This window comes from Silurus aristotelis (assembly GCF_946808225.1).
Source record: "Silurus aristotelis genome assembly, chromosome: 19".
NCBI lineage: Eukaryota > Metazoa > Chordata > Actinopteri > Siluriformes > Siluridae > Silurus > Silurus aristotelis.
In genome coordinates, this window is record NC_139592.1 from 20,677,476 (window position 1) to 20,695,522 (window position 18,047).

At 37.9% G+C, this 18,047-nt stretch overlaps 1 protein-coding gene across 6 annotated transcripts in view; it reads right to left on the bottom strand.

The window, feature by feature from the left end:
• Positions 1-18,047, bottom strand: part of calcoco1a (calcium binding and coiled-coil domain 1a) — a 55,871-nt gene that overhangs the window by 5,816 nt on the left and 32,008 nt on the right. For 2 of the 6 annotated variants that reach the window (XM_083569608.1, XM_083569611.1), the window contains exons 2-9: positions 4,933-5,082; positions 4,749-4,851; positions 3,376-3,578; positions 3,005-3,196; positions 2,736-2,884; positions 2,184-2,253; positions 932-1,087; positions 246-500 (exon numbers count right to left, since the gene is read on the bottom strand). In XM_083569608.1, coding sequence (XP_083425734.1) covers positions 246-500; positions 932-1,087; positions 2,184-2,253; positions 2,736-2,884; positions 3,005-3,196; positions 3,376-3,578; positions 4,749-4,851; positions 4,933-5,082 — 1,278 coding nt within the window. Of the gene's footprint in view, positions 1-245; positions 501-931; positions 1,088-2,183; positions 2,254-2,735; positions 2,885-3,004; positions 3,197-3,375; positions 3,579-4,748; positions 4,852-4,932; positions 5,083-6,726; positions 6,911-18,047 lie in introns of those variants that run through there. The other 4 variants (XM_083569610.1, XM_083569613.1, XM_083569612.1 and 1 more) reach the window with 4 other exon arrangements.

Sequence of the window (18,047 nt, forward strand, 5' to 3'; positions counted from 1 at the left end):
CACACACACACACACACACACACACACACACACATTTCAGCATAATGATTTTATATTGTATTATACTTGGTCTGACAAACTTTTATTTCAGTTCTTTGGTTCTGCAACCAAATGAATGCTATTCAATACATTTTTCTTTTTAATAGAGTATGTCCCATTTTAAGAAATTCTGATGATAAACATTTTTTTTTACTTATCAATGTTTATGCTTATTTCCCCCAATTATCGCTAATCACATCAGTCACCTCAGTGCTACACTGTAGACTCTCTCTCTCCTGCACCCAGCTGGCACGAGCCTCCCGCAGTGCCAGGTTGGCATCTGCCAGCTGCAGGGTGAGTTGTGCCGCTTGTAGTCTGGCCTGATGAAGGTCGGCCTGGCCACTGTCCCTCTGTGTGGCCATGTCTCTGATCTCACTCCGCAGACTCTCAACACAGCGTTCACGGGCACTCAGTCGCTCCTGAACACCGCGTAGGTCTGCCAAAGCCGATTCATTGGCTGCCTGCATCACAACACCATGTTAAACAGATATCGCAATACAGTAGAATCCTGCAAAGCTACTACTTCAGCTTGTGTGGGAACGTGATAATACACTGTGTGTGAATATCTGTTGTTCTGTAAGTAATGTGAAGTGGGAGGGTGATGACAGATTCTTAAAGGACCTCTGCTTGAAATATGAAGTCTGTATGTGTGTAGGAGTCTGTATGGGTGTAGGAGTGTGAGTGTGGGTGTTGAAGTGTGAGCGTGGGTGTTGGAGTGTGAGCGTGGGTGTTGGAGTGTGAGCGTGGGTGTTGGAGTGTGGCTATGGGTGTAGGAGTGTATAAAAAAAAAAGATGTGATGTCAGTGGGTTTTGATTGCATGTACACTCTGCAGGTAATAATTAGTTTAAACACATATGCATCCGAAAGAGAAACAGCGTCTTTGTGACACACCTCCTTCCTGTGTGCGCTGTTGAGTTTGTGCGTCAGTGTGGTAATGGCGTCTCGTAACTGCAGGGCGTGCGTGTCTCTCTGTGCCAGGGAACTTCTCAGACTCTGGAACTCTGTAGATAGGCTATGCAGCTCCTTCTCTGTCTGCTCCAGCTTCATCTAACAGAAGATACACACACACACACACACACACACACACACACACACAGACAGACACACAGACAGACAGACACACACACACACACACACACACACACACAGACAGACACACAGACAGACACACAGACAGACACACAGACAGACACACAGACAGACACACAGACAGACACACACACACCCTTTACCTTTTCAAATTAACCATGACTGATTGAACCATAGAGATAACCCACCCTGTGGTTTTCCCTGTCTGTCTGCGGGTTGGGTGGTTTGCATGCATTAGGCAAAATATATTTACACATAACACAATAAAGTCAAACCCACATTCAAATCACATTAAAATCCAACACCCTCAACCACATAAACACAACAATGGAAAACATTCACCATAACTCTAAATGCCCCAGCATTCATTAGTGGTCTCCAGGCATAAACACTCTCTCAAAACCATTCTCAACAATCACTATGATAGCATTTAACTGTTACACAATGCTGTTGTATTCTCAGTTCTGTTGGTCGGGAATGTGTTCATCCACACAAAATATGGGTTTATAAATGCACATTTACAAAAATGGTGTTATTTATATAGTAACAGCTATTAGCTAAATGAACTGTATTGTGTAAGTGCCCATAAACAAACTTACAATAGTTGTAATATGGGAAAGTTTTTAGTATGCGCTTTGTAGGTATTTGGTATCATGACAAGCTGCTCTTTTGTCTTTCTCTCAAACAAGAGAGATAAAAAAAATAAAAAAAGAGGCCTGTGAGGGGACAGCTGTTCATAGCTGTTGTAATATAAGAAAACACTGCAAATTTTCCACTTCATTAAATGTAGCTATAAACAGCAAACATTCTTTAATAAACACTGGCATACTTAAACTGCTGGGGCATACAAGGAATAAATCCGCTTAGGATGTACCCTTATAGAAACTTAGATCGACTACGCAGTGGAAGTGCTGTCACACCACATCTAATAAATAATTATACATTATATAGTATATACATATTGTTGGAGCTTGTAATAATTATGTTTGACCAGGAGAATGCATAATGTTTAAATACAGGTTTGAATATATTGCCTCTTAGGCTTGACATCCACCTTAATATTCTTGTGTTCAGCTTCTATTTCTTTTTTTTGGGCTGCAGCTTTTTTGGCTCGCTCCTTCACCCTAAGGTAAAGAAATACAAATAGAAATCAGTGTTCACAATGACAGACCTTATGTTTTTACCCGATTAAATAGAAAAATGCAAACATGATATTACACATATGCAAGTAATTTATTGCATCTTTGGCTGATGCTGTGACACATGCTGTTGTATTGGGCTTATACTGCTTTTACTAGGTGGGGAAGCTCTTATGCTAGGACCAAATTAGCAGACACTTAGAAATAAGAACACTTATAATGAATTGGAAACCATTTGGGATTTGCCCTCTGTGTGAATGGATCCTTACTGAAATCTTGGATTTGGAAAAGCCTGTGTGCAACATCTTACTTCGGGAAAGTCCAGAAAAATGTTGAAAGCTTCTGATTAAATTATGTCACTGAATTAGATTTTGTGTGCAATTGGTAGGGTAACCTGGGGTCAAGCCTACTTCATTATTGTGGCCTTTTCTTATGCAGTCCGGTTACCTACAGGCAGGAGGTCTTACCTCTCTAGATCTGTCTCTCTCTCCAGGGCTTTCTGGGTGAGCACCCTGATGTCGTCCTCCAGCTGGCTGATCCTCTGCCCACTGGCCGCTTCTTTAACTTGCAGGGCCTGCTTCTCCTCCTGCAGAACCCCGGTCAGAGCTGCCATCTTCTAAATTAGAGCAATTTTTACAGTATGATAAATGACAACATGTAGACCAGCAGAGAAGAGAAGAACTGACAGATGCTACAAAACAGCACTTTGTCTACATAGGGAATATTAGTCTTCTACCTCCTGCTTCTTCTTCATGTCCTCCATTTGCTCTCTGGTGTGCCTGAGTTCCCCTTCCAGCTCCTTGCTCCTCTGCTCCCATGCCGCTTTGGTCCTTTCTAAGCACTTTCGCTCATGTTCACGGCTTCTCTCTGCTACTTCTAGAGCCAGTAATAAGTCAGCCCTCTCTTTCAGACACTCCTCCAGCCGGCTCTGAAGAAAGACAAGAATTTATAAAATTACTCAGATGTGTAATGGTAATGGAGGGAAAAACTTTTTTGGGTCACGACTGATTTGATTACCTGAAAACAGCTTTTTCCAAAGCCATGAGTGAGTGTGTGATATTATATCTTAAAGCTGCATTTCAAGATTAATCTTGAGTGTTCTCGTACCTGCAGAAGCTCGGCCTTGGGAATGACAACAAGCATGTCCTCGCTGACTTCTCCTCCCTCCAGGGTTTGCTCTATGGTCACCAGCTCCTCCAGTGGCTTTGGAGCACAGAAAGTGAAAGCAGAGCTGCAGGAACACACTTCGCCTTTCCCATCCACATACACAAATTGGTACTGCTCAGCACTGGGGCCTGGCAAATAGCAAGCTGTGGGAGTGTGGGAAAGATGTGATTACAGATCAAACTTTCGGGCATGTTTTTCAGAACGTAATGAGACAATAAAGCAATTGAAAGATTTTCTGCCTTTCCCCAAAATCTGCTTGAAAATGATCCATTATATCCACTTAATCCACATCAGGTCCCAAGATAAAATTATTTACAGGCTGCTTGTTTTTTTTTTATTTTTTTACTTACTGAGGCTTTGTATTAAACCCATTTCCTTAAATGGCTCAAACAGACTAATAACTATGATCCCTCAATATTAATTATCCATAAGATGATAGCAAGTCGTGATTTTCACAGCTGTAATTGAACTAAAAACAATTAAACGCTTGTCTACGTTTTACAAAACCTTGAGGACTCATTTAGAAACACACTGTCGCACGTAATTGACTGCATCAGAGTAAACACAAAGCTTGATGATTTATGTCACCATCCTAACTGGGATTTTCTGCGCCAGCCCGGTTATCAGCTGCTGATGACCTCACTGATGACCTCAGTGAGCCCTGACAGTAACTGCAGCAGTATCACTGTGTCCTTCAATGGACCCACTCACTCACGTCTTTGTTCCATTGTCGTCCCCCCCCCCCCGCCGTCATCTTCATTACTCAAACCAACTTTCCAACACATCAATTCTCAGCTGTTCCTTAAGGGGCTTAAGGTATTACCTCAGAACATGCTGCTCCACTAACTCTTATTTCTGTTGCACTCTTTTTTCATATTTAAAACACATCATATCTGATCGAACACTAATCTATTCCCTTCACTGAAACATTGCAACACACTTCATCAACATCATTAGATCAATGGGGTCTCCTATAGAATTATTTTATTATTATTTTTTTTATGTATTCAGTTTGGTTCATGAAATCTATTTACACACAGTATTACTAACATTTTTGGCTGTTGAGTTTGTTCGTACGTGTGTCGGCACGTTGCCAAATATAATATTACCAAACACTTTTAGCTGATTTACATTACCCACCCCAAACTCCATAAAAGTCAAAGCTCACAGAGAACTGAAAACTACAAAATGACTAAATTAATCCTGGTAAAGGCTAAATCAACCTCCTTTAAACCTCAGAATTTCTTTATTTATAACCCAGTTAGTAAAGATAACCTATTTTGGAGTCATATAGATGTAGAAAAAAAGGTAACCTTGGAAGTGGACACAGCAGTTAACATCAGTCCCTTCCTTGTAGTTGCCTGGAACCCGAGCCCACACAAATGTATGGTAGTTTCTCAAAGATGACCAGCCAACCTGGGAAAAAGAAAGAGAAATAATAACTCTTGAATACGCTGTTAGATGTAAATAAAGAGGTGATGACTTCCTGAGTGTCACCTTAAAGAGACCGATCCAGTCGCTGCTAGCCCAGCTGTGCTGAGCGCTGATGCTGTAGTGGCATTCCACTCGACTCTGCGGGAAGTAGCTGCTGCCCATGTTCTGAAACTCCACCATCCATTCTTTCTCCATGGCCAGAAGAAAACTGTGCTTTTAATAGAACGGGGAAATATATAACTTAAAAGAGGCACACACCAACACGGTAAAAGGTTGCGTTAATGATATTAGAACAGAAACTGTCCCTCTGTCAAGACGTATTTTTTTTCTCCAGTCTGGCGTCTCACTCTCAAAGCAAGTAAAGACAAGTTCCCATACTGCGAGTCGAACTCAGACCACCTGCATAATAAAACCAAGACCTCGAACCACAACGAAAACAACCGTAATCAGCTGTCTCAGAACACGGGCAGGAATTCACATGCTGAAGCTGCATAACAGCTATGAGAGATGGTGTGTTTAGAAGATCCAGTATGACAGGTGAAGCAGAAGAACCCAAGGTGCATATTTATTAGGGGTGTAACGGTACACAAAATTCACGTTTCGGTTAAATTTTGTTACTGTTAGAGGGAAGAAATGTGAAACATAAAATAGCTTTTCAGTATTTTTTATTATCAATGCAGTTTATTATTATTACCATTTGTGATCATCAACGTTTGAACAGTTGACATTTTGAAAACAATTTTAAATAACATGACCGTTTTGTTAAATAATATTTTGTAAAAAATAAAATATCTAAAAATAAAATAAAACAAATGAATGCAATACACTTAATAATATTGATTAATTGAGTAATCAAATTAAATTATTTATTTATTAGAAAAACTTATCAGTTATATAATTATTATATATACATTTTAAAATGATATAAATGGAACATATGTTAGACATATTAAACATATGTTAGACCACATTTGATTAACACAGATGTGTATGTAAGTCTGTGCATTTAATATTTAATTTTCTAAAGATATGATCTGCTTAACTGTTCTATGTATTTCAGTTTACTTTAACAAATGTCTTCATTCGTTCCATCCTCTATTTATTCACTTTATTCATAAAAAAAAAAAAGAAATATATATATATATATATATATATATATATATATATATATATATATATATATATAAATTACAATACCTGATTCTGTGATGCACACCAAAAAAAAGCTGCATTCAACTATATGTTTATTTACAGAAATAAATAATGCTGAAAACAAAAGAAAGAGTTGAGAGACATTTTCAGTATATATATATGTAATAATTAATTTAACAATTAATTCATATATGTAGATTGATAATATTAATATATGTACTTCATTGTATTCGTGTCCATGTAAAACTGTCTCGCGTGAAACTGGTGCGAAAAAAAAAATTAGGGGCCACTGACGTAGATGATTACAGCAAAGTATTACATCATAATTAGCCGCTATATCGGATTTATGTTATTATATAGGAAAGAACAAGGGCAACGTGTGCGCGCGCGCGTGAGGGTGCGTGAGTGCGTGCGCGCGACGCAAGTAATTACACAATCGCGTCACAATTCTCTTCCATAAGTGCACGCGGTGTCCGACTGGCGGCCGCATATTTTAACACGCTTGTCATGACGTTTGACAGCAACAGAAATACAAATTTCTGAAATAATATAACTGACAGACCTCCACCCTGCCGCCATTTATTACCCCGCGTTCATTTCCCCCGTTTTTTTTCCCCACTGCGCGCTCCCGTGGGTTCACACTTCATACCGACAAATGCGCCACGGTTTCATGTTCTTTACCCAGATAGATGAGAAACAACTCACCCTCAGTGCTCATTCACCTGCTCACTGCTTGGGGTTTCTTTCAAAAGACAGGCACGAGATCAGCTTCAGCTTCAATGTCATCAGTGGTTTTAGTCTAAAAAGTTGTTATCACGAGCTGTGCCTTTCCACAACAACAACAAAGACATGGGCTTTTTTTTTTTTTTTTTTTTTTTGCACACTTCCTTTGATTCATGGGAAATGTTGTACTCAATCGTGGGGCTGCTTTACATCCGAGCCTTGAAAACACTACAAATCCCATATAAGAAAAAGAAACCTGAAGGGTCGGCAACGAGTGACGTCACTCACAAGCGTAACTGCGGATACGCTTCTCATTGGTCAACGTTCCCGCAAAGTTCTCGCGAGGTTTCGTCTTTTTATTTACGCAATGTATCTACTACAACAGTATTTCAATGCACAGTAAAAATATGGCACGTGTGTTCTTATGGTTTTTATATTAAGAGATACTCTCATCTACGTTTTTTTTTTATATATGTTTGACAGAATACACTTTGGAATAACTTTTTATTTTGCATGCCAATGCCAAGTTTAGATGAAAGAGGTTCTGGTGTACCCTGCAATGTAGAGAATCTCTGGTGCATTCAGATCTCAGCTCATGTTCACTCCCTCATAATTATTTAGTTCAGGTTTTTATTGAGTACTACAAGCCAAACCCATTACAAACAGGTGCATGACACATGGCTATGCAATTTGCAGAAAGAAACACTATCTGTGGGCCTACTGGTCTGTCAACTGTTTCACTAACCTGGGTTTGTTCAATGTCTACAGCAAAGTTGTATGAAGAAAAGTATAATGTTTTGGGGCTGTTTCTGCGACTGGACTAGGTTTTTTTAATTCTAGTTTTATACATATACACACACACACACACACACACACACACACACACACACACACACACACACACACAGGTGCAGCTCACTCAATTAAAATATCATTAAAAAGCTGATTTTTTTGAGTAATTCAATAAAAAAAAAAGTGAAACTCATACTTTATATAGATTAATTACACACAAACTGATGTATTTCAACCAATTCTGATGTATTTTCAACCAATCAAACAAACATTTTAGTGAATTGTTGGCCTTCTGGAAAGTATGTTTATTTACTGTATATGTAACCAGTACTTGGTAGGGGCTCCTTTTGCTTTAATTACAGCTTCAAATCAGCATAGCATGGAGGTGATCAGTCAGTGGCACTGCTGAGGTGGCATGGAAGCCCAGGTTTCTTTGACAATGGCCTTCAGCTCATTTGCATTTTTTTGGTCTCTTGTGTCTCATTTTCCTTGTGATGATACCCCATAGATTCTCTATATGGTTCAGGTCTGGTGAGCAGAGGGACGCATGAAGTGCTCTTAAACTTCCTGGTAGACGTCTGTGCTGACCTTGGATTTGATAAAACACAGTGGACCAGCACCAGCAGATGACGTGATTCCCCAAACCCATGTAGCCCATAGATATGTTTCTGAGTGGTGGCTCTTGAAGCACTGACTCCAGCTACAGTCCACTCTTTGTGAATCTCCCCTAAATTTTTTAATGGGCTTCGCTTTACCTTTTTCTACCACCTTTTTTTTCTTCCATTCAACCTTCCATAAATGTGCTTGGATACAGCACTCTGTGAACAGCAGCTTCTTTAGCGATGACCTTTGCACGGTGTCATTGACTGTCTTTTGGACGACTGTCTTTTGGACGACTGTCAACCCATGATTGTGTAGCCTGAACTAGACTGAGACACCATTTAAAGGCTCAGGAAACCTTTGCAGGTGTTTTGATTTAATTAGCTGTTTAGAGTGAGACACCACAAGTCTCCCATATTGAACTTTTTCACAATATTCACATTTTCTGAGATACTGAATTTTGGGGTTTCATTAGCTGTAAGCCGAAATCCTCAAAATGAAAATAAATCAATATATATCATATATAATTGTAATACATCAGTCTGTGTTTGATGAATCTATATATAAGTTTCACTGTTTGTATTACTAAAATAAGTAAACTTTTTAATGATATTTTAATTTATTGAGGTGCACACACACACACACACACACACACACACACACACACACACACACACACACACACACACACACACACACACACACACACCTGCTATTAGACTGATCGAAACATGGCCGTGCAAAGAATAGAAATTTAAAAGAATCATCGACCACTAGATGGCAGTGCACCTTAACGAAACCCTAACCATCAAATAGCGAGAATGAGGACAGGAATGAGGAAGTAGGACATGGATGGCGATTATTTATATATAATATATAATCCAAAAGAGGGTGAACAAAGCAGTAATACGGTCTATAATACTCCAGTTTCATTTTATATGACATGGTATTCCAAAGCACTCGTAATATTCAATAATATTATAATGTCTTCTTTTTTTTTTTTAAGCTTATCAAGTTTCTTAATTTTTTTCTTAATTTTTTTTTATACTGCTAGTGAACATTATATTATTATATTTATATATATTATTCTATTAATGTAGATGCTAATGTATATCACTTATTTTATATATAAAATTTTATTATAATCCTTTCATTTATTTAGTCCTTAACCTTTTCTCTTCATCCTTCTCTATATCCAGCCTCTGCAGCTTTCTATTTTAAGCCATAAAACATATATACAAATGTATATAAAATCATGGCTTAAAAACATTTCAAGCTATAATTGCCTAATGAGGTGTTTATTAGGAACAGTGAAATAAATCTCATGCTTACATCCTTTTTGTATACTTATGAAGTGTGTTATGGTTATATTTGAATTTTGGGCCACACTGGATTTAGGAGGTAGAATGTCCAACTGATATGACAGGATACTTAAACTACAACTGGTTATTTAACACTGACAATTTTACAGTACAACATTTTTTGTTGGAACAATCTCTACCATCTTCTTCAAAAACGAATTTCCCTATTAATGATCGGCATCTCTGTTATGTTTAACTACTTGCAAACTTGCTAAACCTCCAAATATTCTGTCTATGGGATGGCACTGGTGCCTTTACACTGTAAAGCAATCCACAGCAGCCATTATGAACAAGATGGCCGCCCTTCCAGTATACCAGTCTCTATGCATGCAGTAAATGAGGCGGGTCTGTAAAGGGGCTGTGGTTGTTTTAACCATATAGTGTATGGAGTGGGTGGTGCTGCAAGGTTGAATGCCATTGGGGGATGGGAACAAGGATTGATTGATGGAAGAGGGATGTGGTGTTCTTGACCTTCTTGGATGACAAGCTTCAAGAGTAAATGCTATTGCCTTGTTCCACACTTTGTATCTCCATACACTTAGAGAGCTTGTTGTGGGTCTGCTTTTCTTTCCTTATTTCTATTCTTCCCTTTTTTTACTTATTGATATATTGCTAACAAAATTAATGGATGGCTAATCCAATGCATAATCCGTTCATCACCTAATTAACAGGCTTTTGCAAAGATGAGATCAAATATGTTGGCACTATGCAACTGCTTATATCAGACTGCTTAATTAAAATAAGGGATCTCTTTACTGACACTAACACTGATTAAAGCCAGCTAGGTGTTAGGGCAGGTTATATTATGAAGCTAAATTTAATCATGTGCAGAGAAGCTGGCAAATTGAAAAAAATAATAATAAATTGTAAATGTATTCCTTGGACTTTCTGAGTACAGTACAAATGTAGATTTGGATTTTAAGATGTCCTTGATAAGAATATTTTTGACTGTAATCTTATTATTATTTATACCATGCTAGTTTAAAAAGATGGTTCGAGTAAAATGATCACTTTTTAAATGTCTGATTGAGCCTCATCATAAAGTTAGCACAGGATCATTATCTAAAAAAACAAAAACGTCAAAATGGCTAAATAATCCAGAGATTAAACAGCCACTCAAAGCTGTTCTCATGAATTTTTTATAATAATAAGTAGAAGAACAACAACAACAACAACAACAACAACAATAATAATAATTATTATACATACTAGTACTTTTAATACTAATAATAGTTATAATAATAAAATATACATTAAATACTATTTCTACCATCATTATTATTATTATTATTATTGTTATTATTATTAATACTAGTAGTAGTTGTAGTACTAGTAGTATTTATACACTTTTATTAGTTTTGTTTAATTGTTAGTATAATTATATTTTTTATTTTATTTTTAATTCATAATTATAAATACAAATCTATCTTTTAAAGAAAGCCTTCTTCTAAGCCCCCTCTTTAAAAGTCACTCACTTTATACACTATATGTCTTTACACATTTTCTACCACATTTTCCAAGAAAGCACAAGATGGAGGCCAGAACTGAGTCCCCATGACCTTTTCACAGACACTACATGTACATGACTTTACAGGCACATAAATCACATCTGATCGTAATAATAATTACACATAATTGTATAGGCGTGTAAATCACAAAAAAGCAGAAGACTGGAACTTCTCGCTCCACAACATCACTGTACTTTCATTTGTCTGGAATTCTTAGGGAACTTTGTACATGAAAAATCTAATCAAACAAAATAAAGAAAAAGAAACGAATAGTGCAGCTTCATGTTATGTAGATGTTAGTAATTAGTGACTGGTAGCTGATAGTATCTTGGAATTTATTTTCATTTCATTATTTTTTTTATTTTATTGATCAAGAACCTAGAAGCACTTAGCTCCTTCTTTACTACCCGTATTAAAAGGCAGTCTGAGGAGGGCTGAATAATGAATATGAGAAATGTAACTTATAGTAGACTAGTTTTCAGTTTAACTCAGCCCACTTTTCCTGTAGAGATTAAGATTTCTTCAAATGATCCAAATCTGTTTTTGACATTTTGGGGAATTTTATTCCAAAAAACAATCAACTGGTCAATTTAATGCTTTCAATTAAAATGTAAATGTTCGTATGCAGTGTGTATACAATACCACATACACTATATGGACAAAAGAACAGGGACACCTGACTTTTCCAGCCATATCTGCTTCTTCCGATCTTCATATCTGCATAAAGATACCACTGTGGATAAGAGATCTCCATGACAGTAAGGGTTGGAGTGGAAGATCTTGAGTGACCTGCTACATAGCTCTGAACCTCACCACTGTTGATCACCTTTGGGATAAACTGGAATGCTGATGGCACCCCAGGACTCCTCAAACTTCAACAATACCTGAGTTTACTAACACTCTTGTGGTTAAATGAGCACAAATCTCCACAAGCACACACCAAACTCTGGTAAAACATTTTCCTAGAAGATTGGAGATCATTGTAAGAGCAGGGAATAAATGTACCACCAAATTTTTGGTCAGGTGTCCACAAACATTTGTCCATACTGTGTACTTGAAAGTAATTAAAATCATGACCAAGGTATGAGCCTTTTAATGGAATATATTGTCTTTATCAATGTGTGATTTGTTTAAGTAGCATGGCCAGCGTTATGTTCTCACGGTGAGTCATCACAGGTTTTAGATTGGTGAAATCTTTATTTTGGTTCAGTGGATGCTATGGAAGGACTAAAACCCAAGAAAGTGTGCTGTCATGGAAAAATAAACAACGATGAATTATAGCAGAATGTCACAATGATTTATGCATTATGCAATATCAGCTTGTCAGCTGTTATGATTTTTCTTGTTGAATTTATTCATAAATGACACTTTATACTTTCTAATCATTTTATAGGTACATGATGTTTTGCAACACATGTAAGACAAGTTAGTTCCTGTTACCAGACACAATATGACCACGACATAGAAGCAATAAACAGACATCTCTCTACATCTCTAATCCTCTAATCTTCTGTCTCAAAGTTAATTAGTAAAAAACACCCACACTGTCATGCTACTGAGAAACAATGCTACTCAAGTGCTCTGGAATAATAGCTGACACCAGAGACTCCTTTTATAAATGTAAAAAAAAACATTCATAATATCATTATTATATATTTAGATGTTTTTTCTTTATTTTATTTTTTTGTTTGTTTACTACTAGGCTTGGATTATGTGAAGCATCTGCCACACAAATACCTGTGAGTGAGCCGTTACAATAAAAACAATAGCTTATCAGGATGAGCATGTTAATAATGTATGAAGCTCTTTTTTGAATTACAGCCTGCACTATTGTCAAAGCTGCTGCAAGCGACTGTGGCAACAGTGCTGTACCATATCACACACGCTGTAACATAGTATCCACCTGTGCTAGTCTTGAATCAGATTGCTTTAGGGTATTGTGGAAATCCAGATGTTTGGAATTGACCATGGTTAAATGTAGTGCTCTGACTGTTGAAGTGGGTAAAAAAAAATGGTATTGTACCATGAGCAGTCATGAGGTGTTACTGATAAGAGAATGAGGGGTGGAGTGGATAACGGTAGGGGGAGGGGGGGTAGATAAAAAGCCAAATACACTGCAAGGGTAGAAGTCTTGGAGTAAGCTAAGGAACGCTGAGGACATAAATGAGACATTGAAGAAGAGAGGGAACAGTGGAGAGAGGTGCAGATTGAGAGACGAAGAGAGAGGGATGGAAAGGGGGAACAGAAGTATTTAGTATGCACGGCCAAGCAGCCCCATCTGCTTAGCGCAGCAGTACCCATCGTATAAATGTCTGTAGGCACATAAAGAATGTCTCTGATTTGATGTAATTCTGCAAAATTAATGACAGCTTTACTTGGGATGGGCCGTGAGGGAATGATAAGTGTTTCATCGTCCATCTGATCGTCCGCCATTACCTGTACCAAGCATAGCAGTGACTCATACTTGGGTACAGCCTTAACATAGAATTTTCACACAAAAAAACAAAACCCAACACAGTTTTCGAGGCAAAATTGTTGCCAGGCACTAACAATTTTTGTGTGTTGTAATGAAGCCTAGTGGTGCGGCACATGCCAACACACTCCCTCTTCCGCAGTCCTGCGCCTACACACAAATCCTTTGTTATGGCAGCAGAAGCTATCTCAGGGGCAAAAACCACACCAACGTTACCTTCAACAGCGCCTCGGCTGAAGCTGTTCTGTATTTCTGATCAAAGTGGTGCAACAGGCATGTCGTATAGTGAAGCCCGAGGTTGCGCTTTGGTACTTTTACAAGCGATGCTTTACTGCAGCTGTGATTGGAACGGGGTGTCCGTTTTAAAACAGATAGGGAACGGATCTAGAATTGCAAGCTGGACAGATCAATCTGCTATGGAATGCTTGAGTCAGTTTGTTCCGACTGAGTGGCATCCTCTCCTCCCTCAGCTTCTTGCACTACCCCAGACAGTCATCTTTGACCCATCCCCCTCATTCCTCCTCCACTTTTACTAGCAAGTGAGGGCATTCCTTTTACTAGCAAACCTGCTGTGTGTCTGCTGGGAACAGTAAAATTGAAACCCTTGTCTTATCAGAGTGGAGTGCTGGGCTCTAGATCAGGGCCTGTCACCTGGAACACACAGCTCCTCTGGGTTACCAATGCTATGCAGTGCCAGAGAGCCACAGACCAATTAAACTTAAACCTATAGATAAACAAACCATAGTGTTGCACAGGAAGATATATCATGTAACTCAGGCTCTGATACTTCAAACCTAACAAGCTGTTATTTAACAGGTTTATGGAATTTGAACACCAAATGAATGTATAACAATCAAATGATACATGAACATGGATCAAGTAAACCAAGATGGCAGCATGTGCACATTGCAAGGCTCTTGGTCCCACTGCTATTTGCTCTACTGGTTGGATACTAATTGTATTTCATTGTTTCTGTACTTGTACTCTGAGAGTGTAAAATAAGTTTAACCTAGCATTACATACCAAACATGTTTATATACATTCCTGTGTACTTGTTATGGTGATTTGAAGGAGGTCTGAACCCTAGATCGGTACAAGAAAACTATCAAATTACAGCTAAGGTGGTGCGATTATTTGTCATGGCTCACTCACATGGAACAGTCACAAGATTTCAAAAACAAGGCAGCCATTTTAACTCTTAAACGGTTAGATTTGTCACTAACAGAGCTTTATTAGTGTTCTCGATTTGTTTGCAGGGTAATTCCATTATACACAAAAGTGCATAGAGAGACTAATTAGAGTAAAATTTTATGTTCCATCTGACTAAGGCATTGAACATTTGGTACGAGCGTTTAGCGTTGCTCTGCCAGACACTTTCATTAAAGGAATAGTACAAGCACAGATTGCTATGCAGATCAGTTCTTTTTTTGTTTTTTGCCAATAGAAAAATTTGAACAGATTTTACCCATTAGTCATTAGTCCCATCGTGTTCCCTGAAATCATTTGCATTGCTAAAGCCTCTTTTTGCTCGGCGTTTCTGTATTATTATTGTTTTTTGTTTGTCTTTTTTTATTCGTCGCCTTCCATTAGCATGATTTACCCTCCCCACCACAGCTCTTTCTCCCTTTCTTGCTCATTTTATATATTTGGCTGAGTTGGAGACCTTTCTCTATGCTATGACCTTTAGGCTTTAAATGAAGCCCCTCTGTGGTGTGTGTCTCTTCATAGAGCAATGGTTACGAGCCTTTGGGGGACTGCAAAGAAATAACGATTCTGATGAAATGGCCCTTTTAAATAGCTATTCCAAATTCTTTCCACTATTTTTCCCTCCTCATGCCCTTTTCGCAACCCCCCCCCCAATCTTCTTGCTGCATTAATATTCATGCTAATGAGTACGAGCCCTAACAGCAAACTTCAGAAAACGCAAGACTGCAGTGGGAGTACACAAGTATACAATCACATGTGTATAAACACACACACACACACACACACACACACACACGCACGCACGCACGCACGCACGCACACATACACACACACACACACACACACACACACACACACACACACACACACACACACACACACACACATATCCCATCATTCAGTCAAACACATACATCAACCGATTTTGATTACAGATGGAGCTCAGATAAATGCCACATGTTTCAAATGATTTATGGAAAACAGAAAACCCTGATTGCATGTTAGCCATGAAATTCGGACCAAGTGGTCTTCCTCTTTCAGAAACAGTTGGTATTTTCTTAAGATTTCTTATTTTAATAGATCTAATTTGGCAGGAAGGAAAGAAACAAAAAAGTGGTTTTAGAAACCCTTTAATGTGTACACACAAGATTAATATTTGAATACTTGGATACTTGGGCCTAACAACATTTACATCTCTCTCTCTCTCTCTCTCTCTCTCTCTCTCTCTCTCTCTCTCTCTCTCTCTCTCTCTCTCTCTCTCTCTCTCACACACACACACACACACACACACACACACACACACACACACACACACACACACACACAAACAAACAAACACACGCACACACACACTGTAGCCTTTTTCTTCTTGTGCTGCATACTCTGCATACTTTGTTTCGGAAAGTGGAAAACTGGACCTAACTGAAACAACTAAATGTTAACAAAAAAAAAAAAAACTCTCTGAAAATGTAATGGACATACCTGTTCATTACTAGGCAATAAAGTTAAGACTGAGAAAGAAAAGTTGATTATGAGGGATAATTAAAGCAATAAAGTTAGTAAAGAAACCATGCAGATAGAACTCATGTCTTGGTCTCCTGAGCCTTTAGACTCAACCTTTAGACTCCAGCTGCCTGTCACTGATTGTGACTAAAAAAAGTCTTACATCACTGGCCAAACCAATATATTTTTTATACTAACATACTGTACAACCTTCACTTAAACAACGTCCATTTTGTGTCAAGCTGTGTACACATAAAACACGTATAGGCTGAGCGACACTCTGAGATTCTCCTACTCAGTTTTCCAATGAGGTAATATACTTTTACTAACAGTACACGAAGCAAAAGAAGGACAAATCAATAGCCTGGGCACCCAAGAGAAGCAGATTTTGTGTCTGGGCTATTAGTTTTATTATTTATAGTTGCCCCCTGGACAAGTAGGTGCAACACCCATCAAAAGAAAATAAACCCTTCTTCTCAGTGACGTTTTCAATCAGCTGAAACTAATTTCACAGTGGAACATTTTTTAGCTAGTCTTATAGCCATGCATGGATCACATACAGTCTGAAACAATAAAGCATATGGCTAGGATATCATGTAACTTTCCTTCTAGCACAATAAGTCACTTTACTTTTAACTGCCAAGAGAAATTAAATATCCAATCCGAAGGAAAAAACACCATGACTGAATCTAATTACCGGGTTGGTGACTTTTTGTTGCAGTCAAACGCAATTTTGGCTTTACTTTCAGGTGGGTGAGAGTTTTTATAAATAAAGCTATTGGGACAATCAAAGCCAATGGTGCACAATGCATTTACTGTGTTTATTTACAATGACATTTCTGCTTCCAGCATCTGTACCACACACACTCTTTAAATTTAAATACAGATAAAAACAGGAATATTTGGAACACAACTATAGTTTGTGACATTGCGTTAAACTTTTATTTTGTTTGCATGGTATCATTTTACATACGGTATTACATTACATTTATGACATTTGAAGGACATCCCTATCCAGAGCGACTTAGAATGATCTCATTTATACACCTGGGCAGTTGAGGGTTAAGGGCATTGGTCAAAAGTTTAGGAGCGGCAGCTTGATTTTGCTGGGATTTGAACTCATGACTTTCTGGTCAAATGTCCACTCTCAAACTCCGTGCTACAACTTTCCCCATTATATATTTAATATCTGAGAGGTCCTCTCAGATACTATTATTTTGTATGTTATATACTGCATGTGATATACCATGATACACCTGATATATTTCATTTTATATGATACATACTGCATGCTCTTTTTTAAGATTTGGAGCTCACAATTAAGTTTCTTAATCTGACTATACTTACCTTTTTCTGGAAGACATTAAAGCTGTGTTTTATGGCATTAGAAACATGGCCTTGTTAAACAAAGAAGCACACATTTTCCACTTTCAGATTCTTGTAAAATTTTCCTCTATTTATCCAAACAACCAGGGCAAAAACATGAGCGGTGGAAAAGTTGACAGCATTCGGGCAAGAAATCATGAAAGAGAGATGTTTGGTAATTATTCAGGGTGAATAAAAACGCAGACCACAAAATCTCGCACTTCTCTGAATAATTCAACTCTACAATGTTTGCCAGGCCGATGGATTAAAAACACTAAAACATGCTAAATATTAGATATATTGGTTAGGACCTAATTTGGTATGTTCTATCCTTAATTCTGCACCACAGAAGGGGATAAGATACATTTTAACAGTACCTATCCAATAAAATATTCTATCTTGTACACTATAGCTGGAAATGTATTGACTCAAGACAAATTTTTTGTTATATTATGTGTCATGCAGATTATGATTCATAGTTAAGGTGGAACAGAG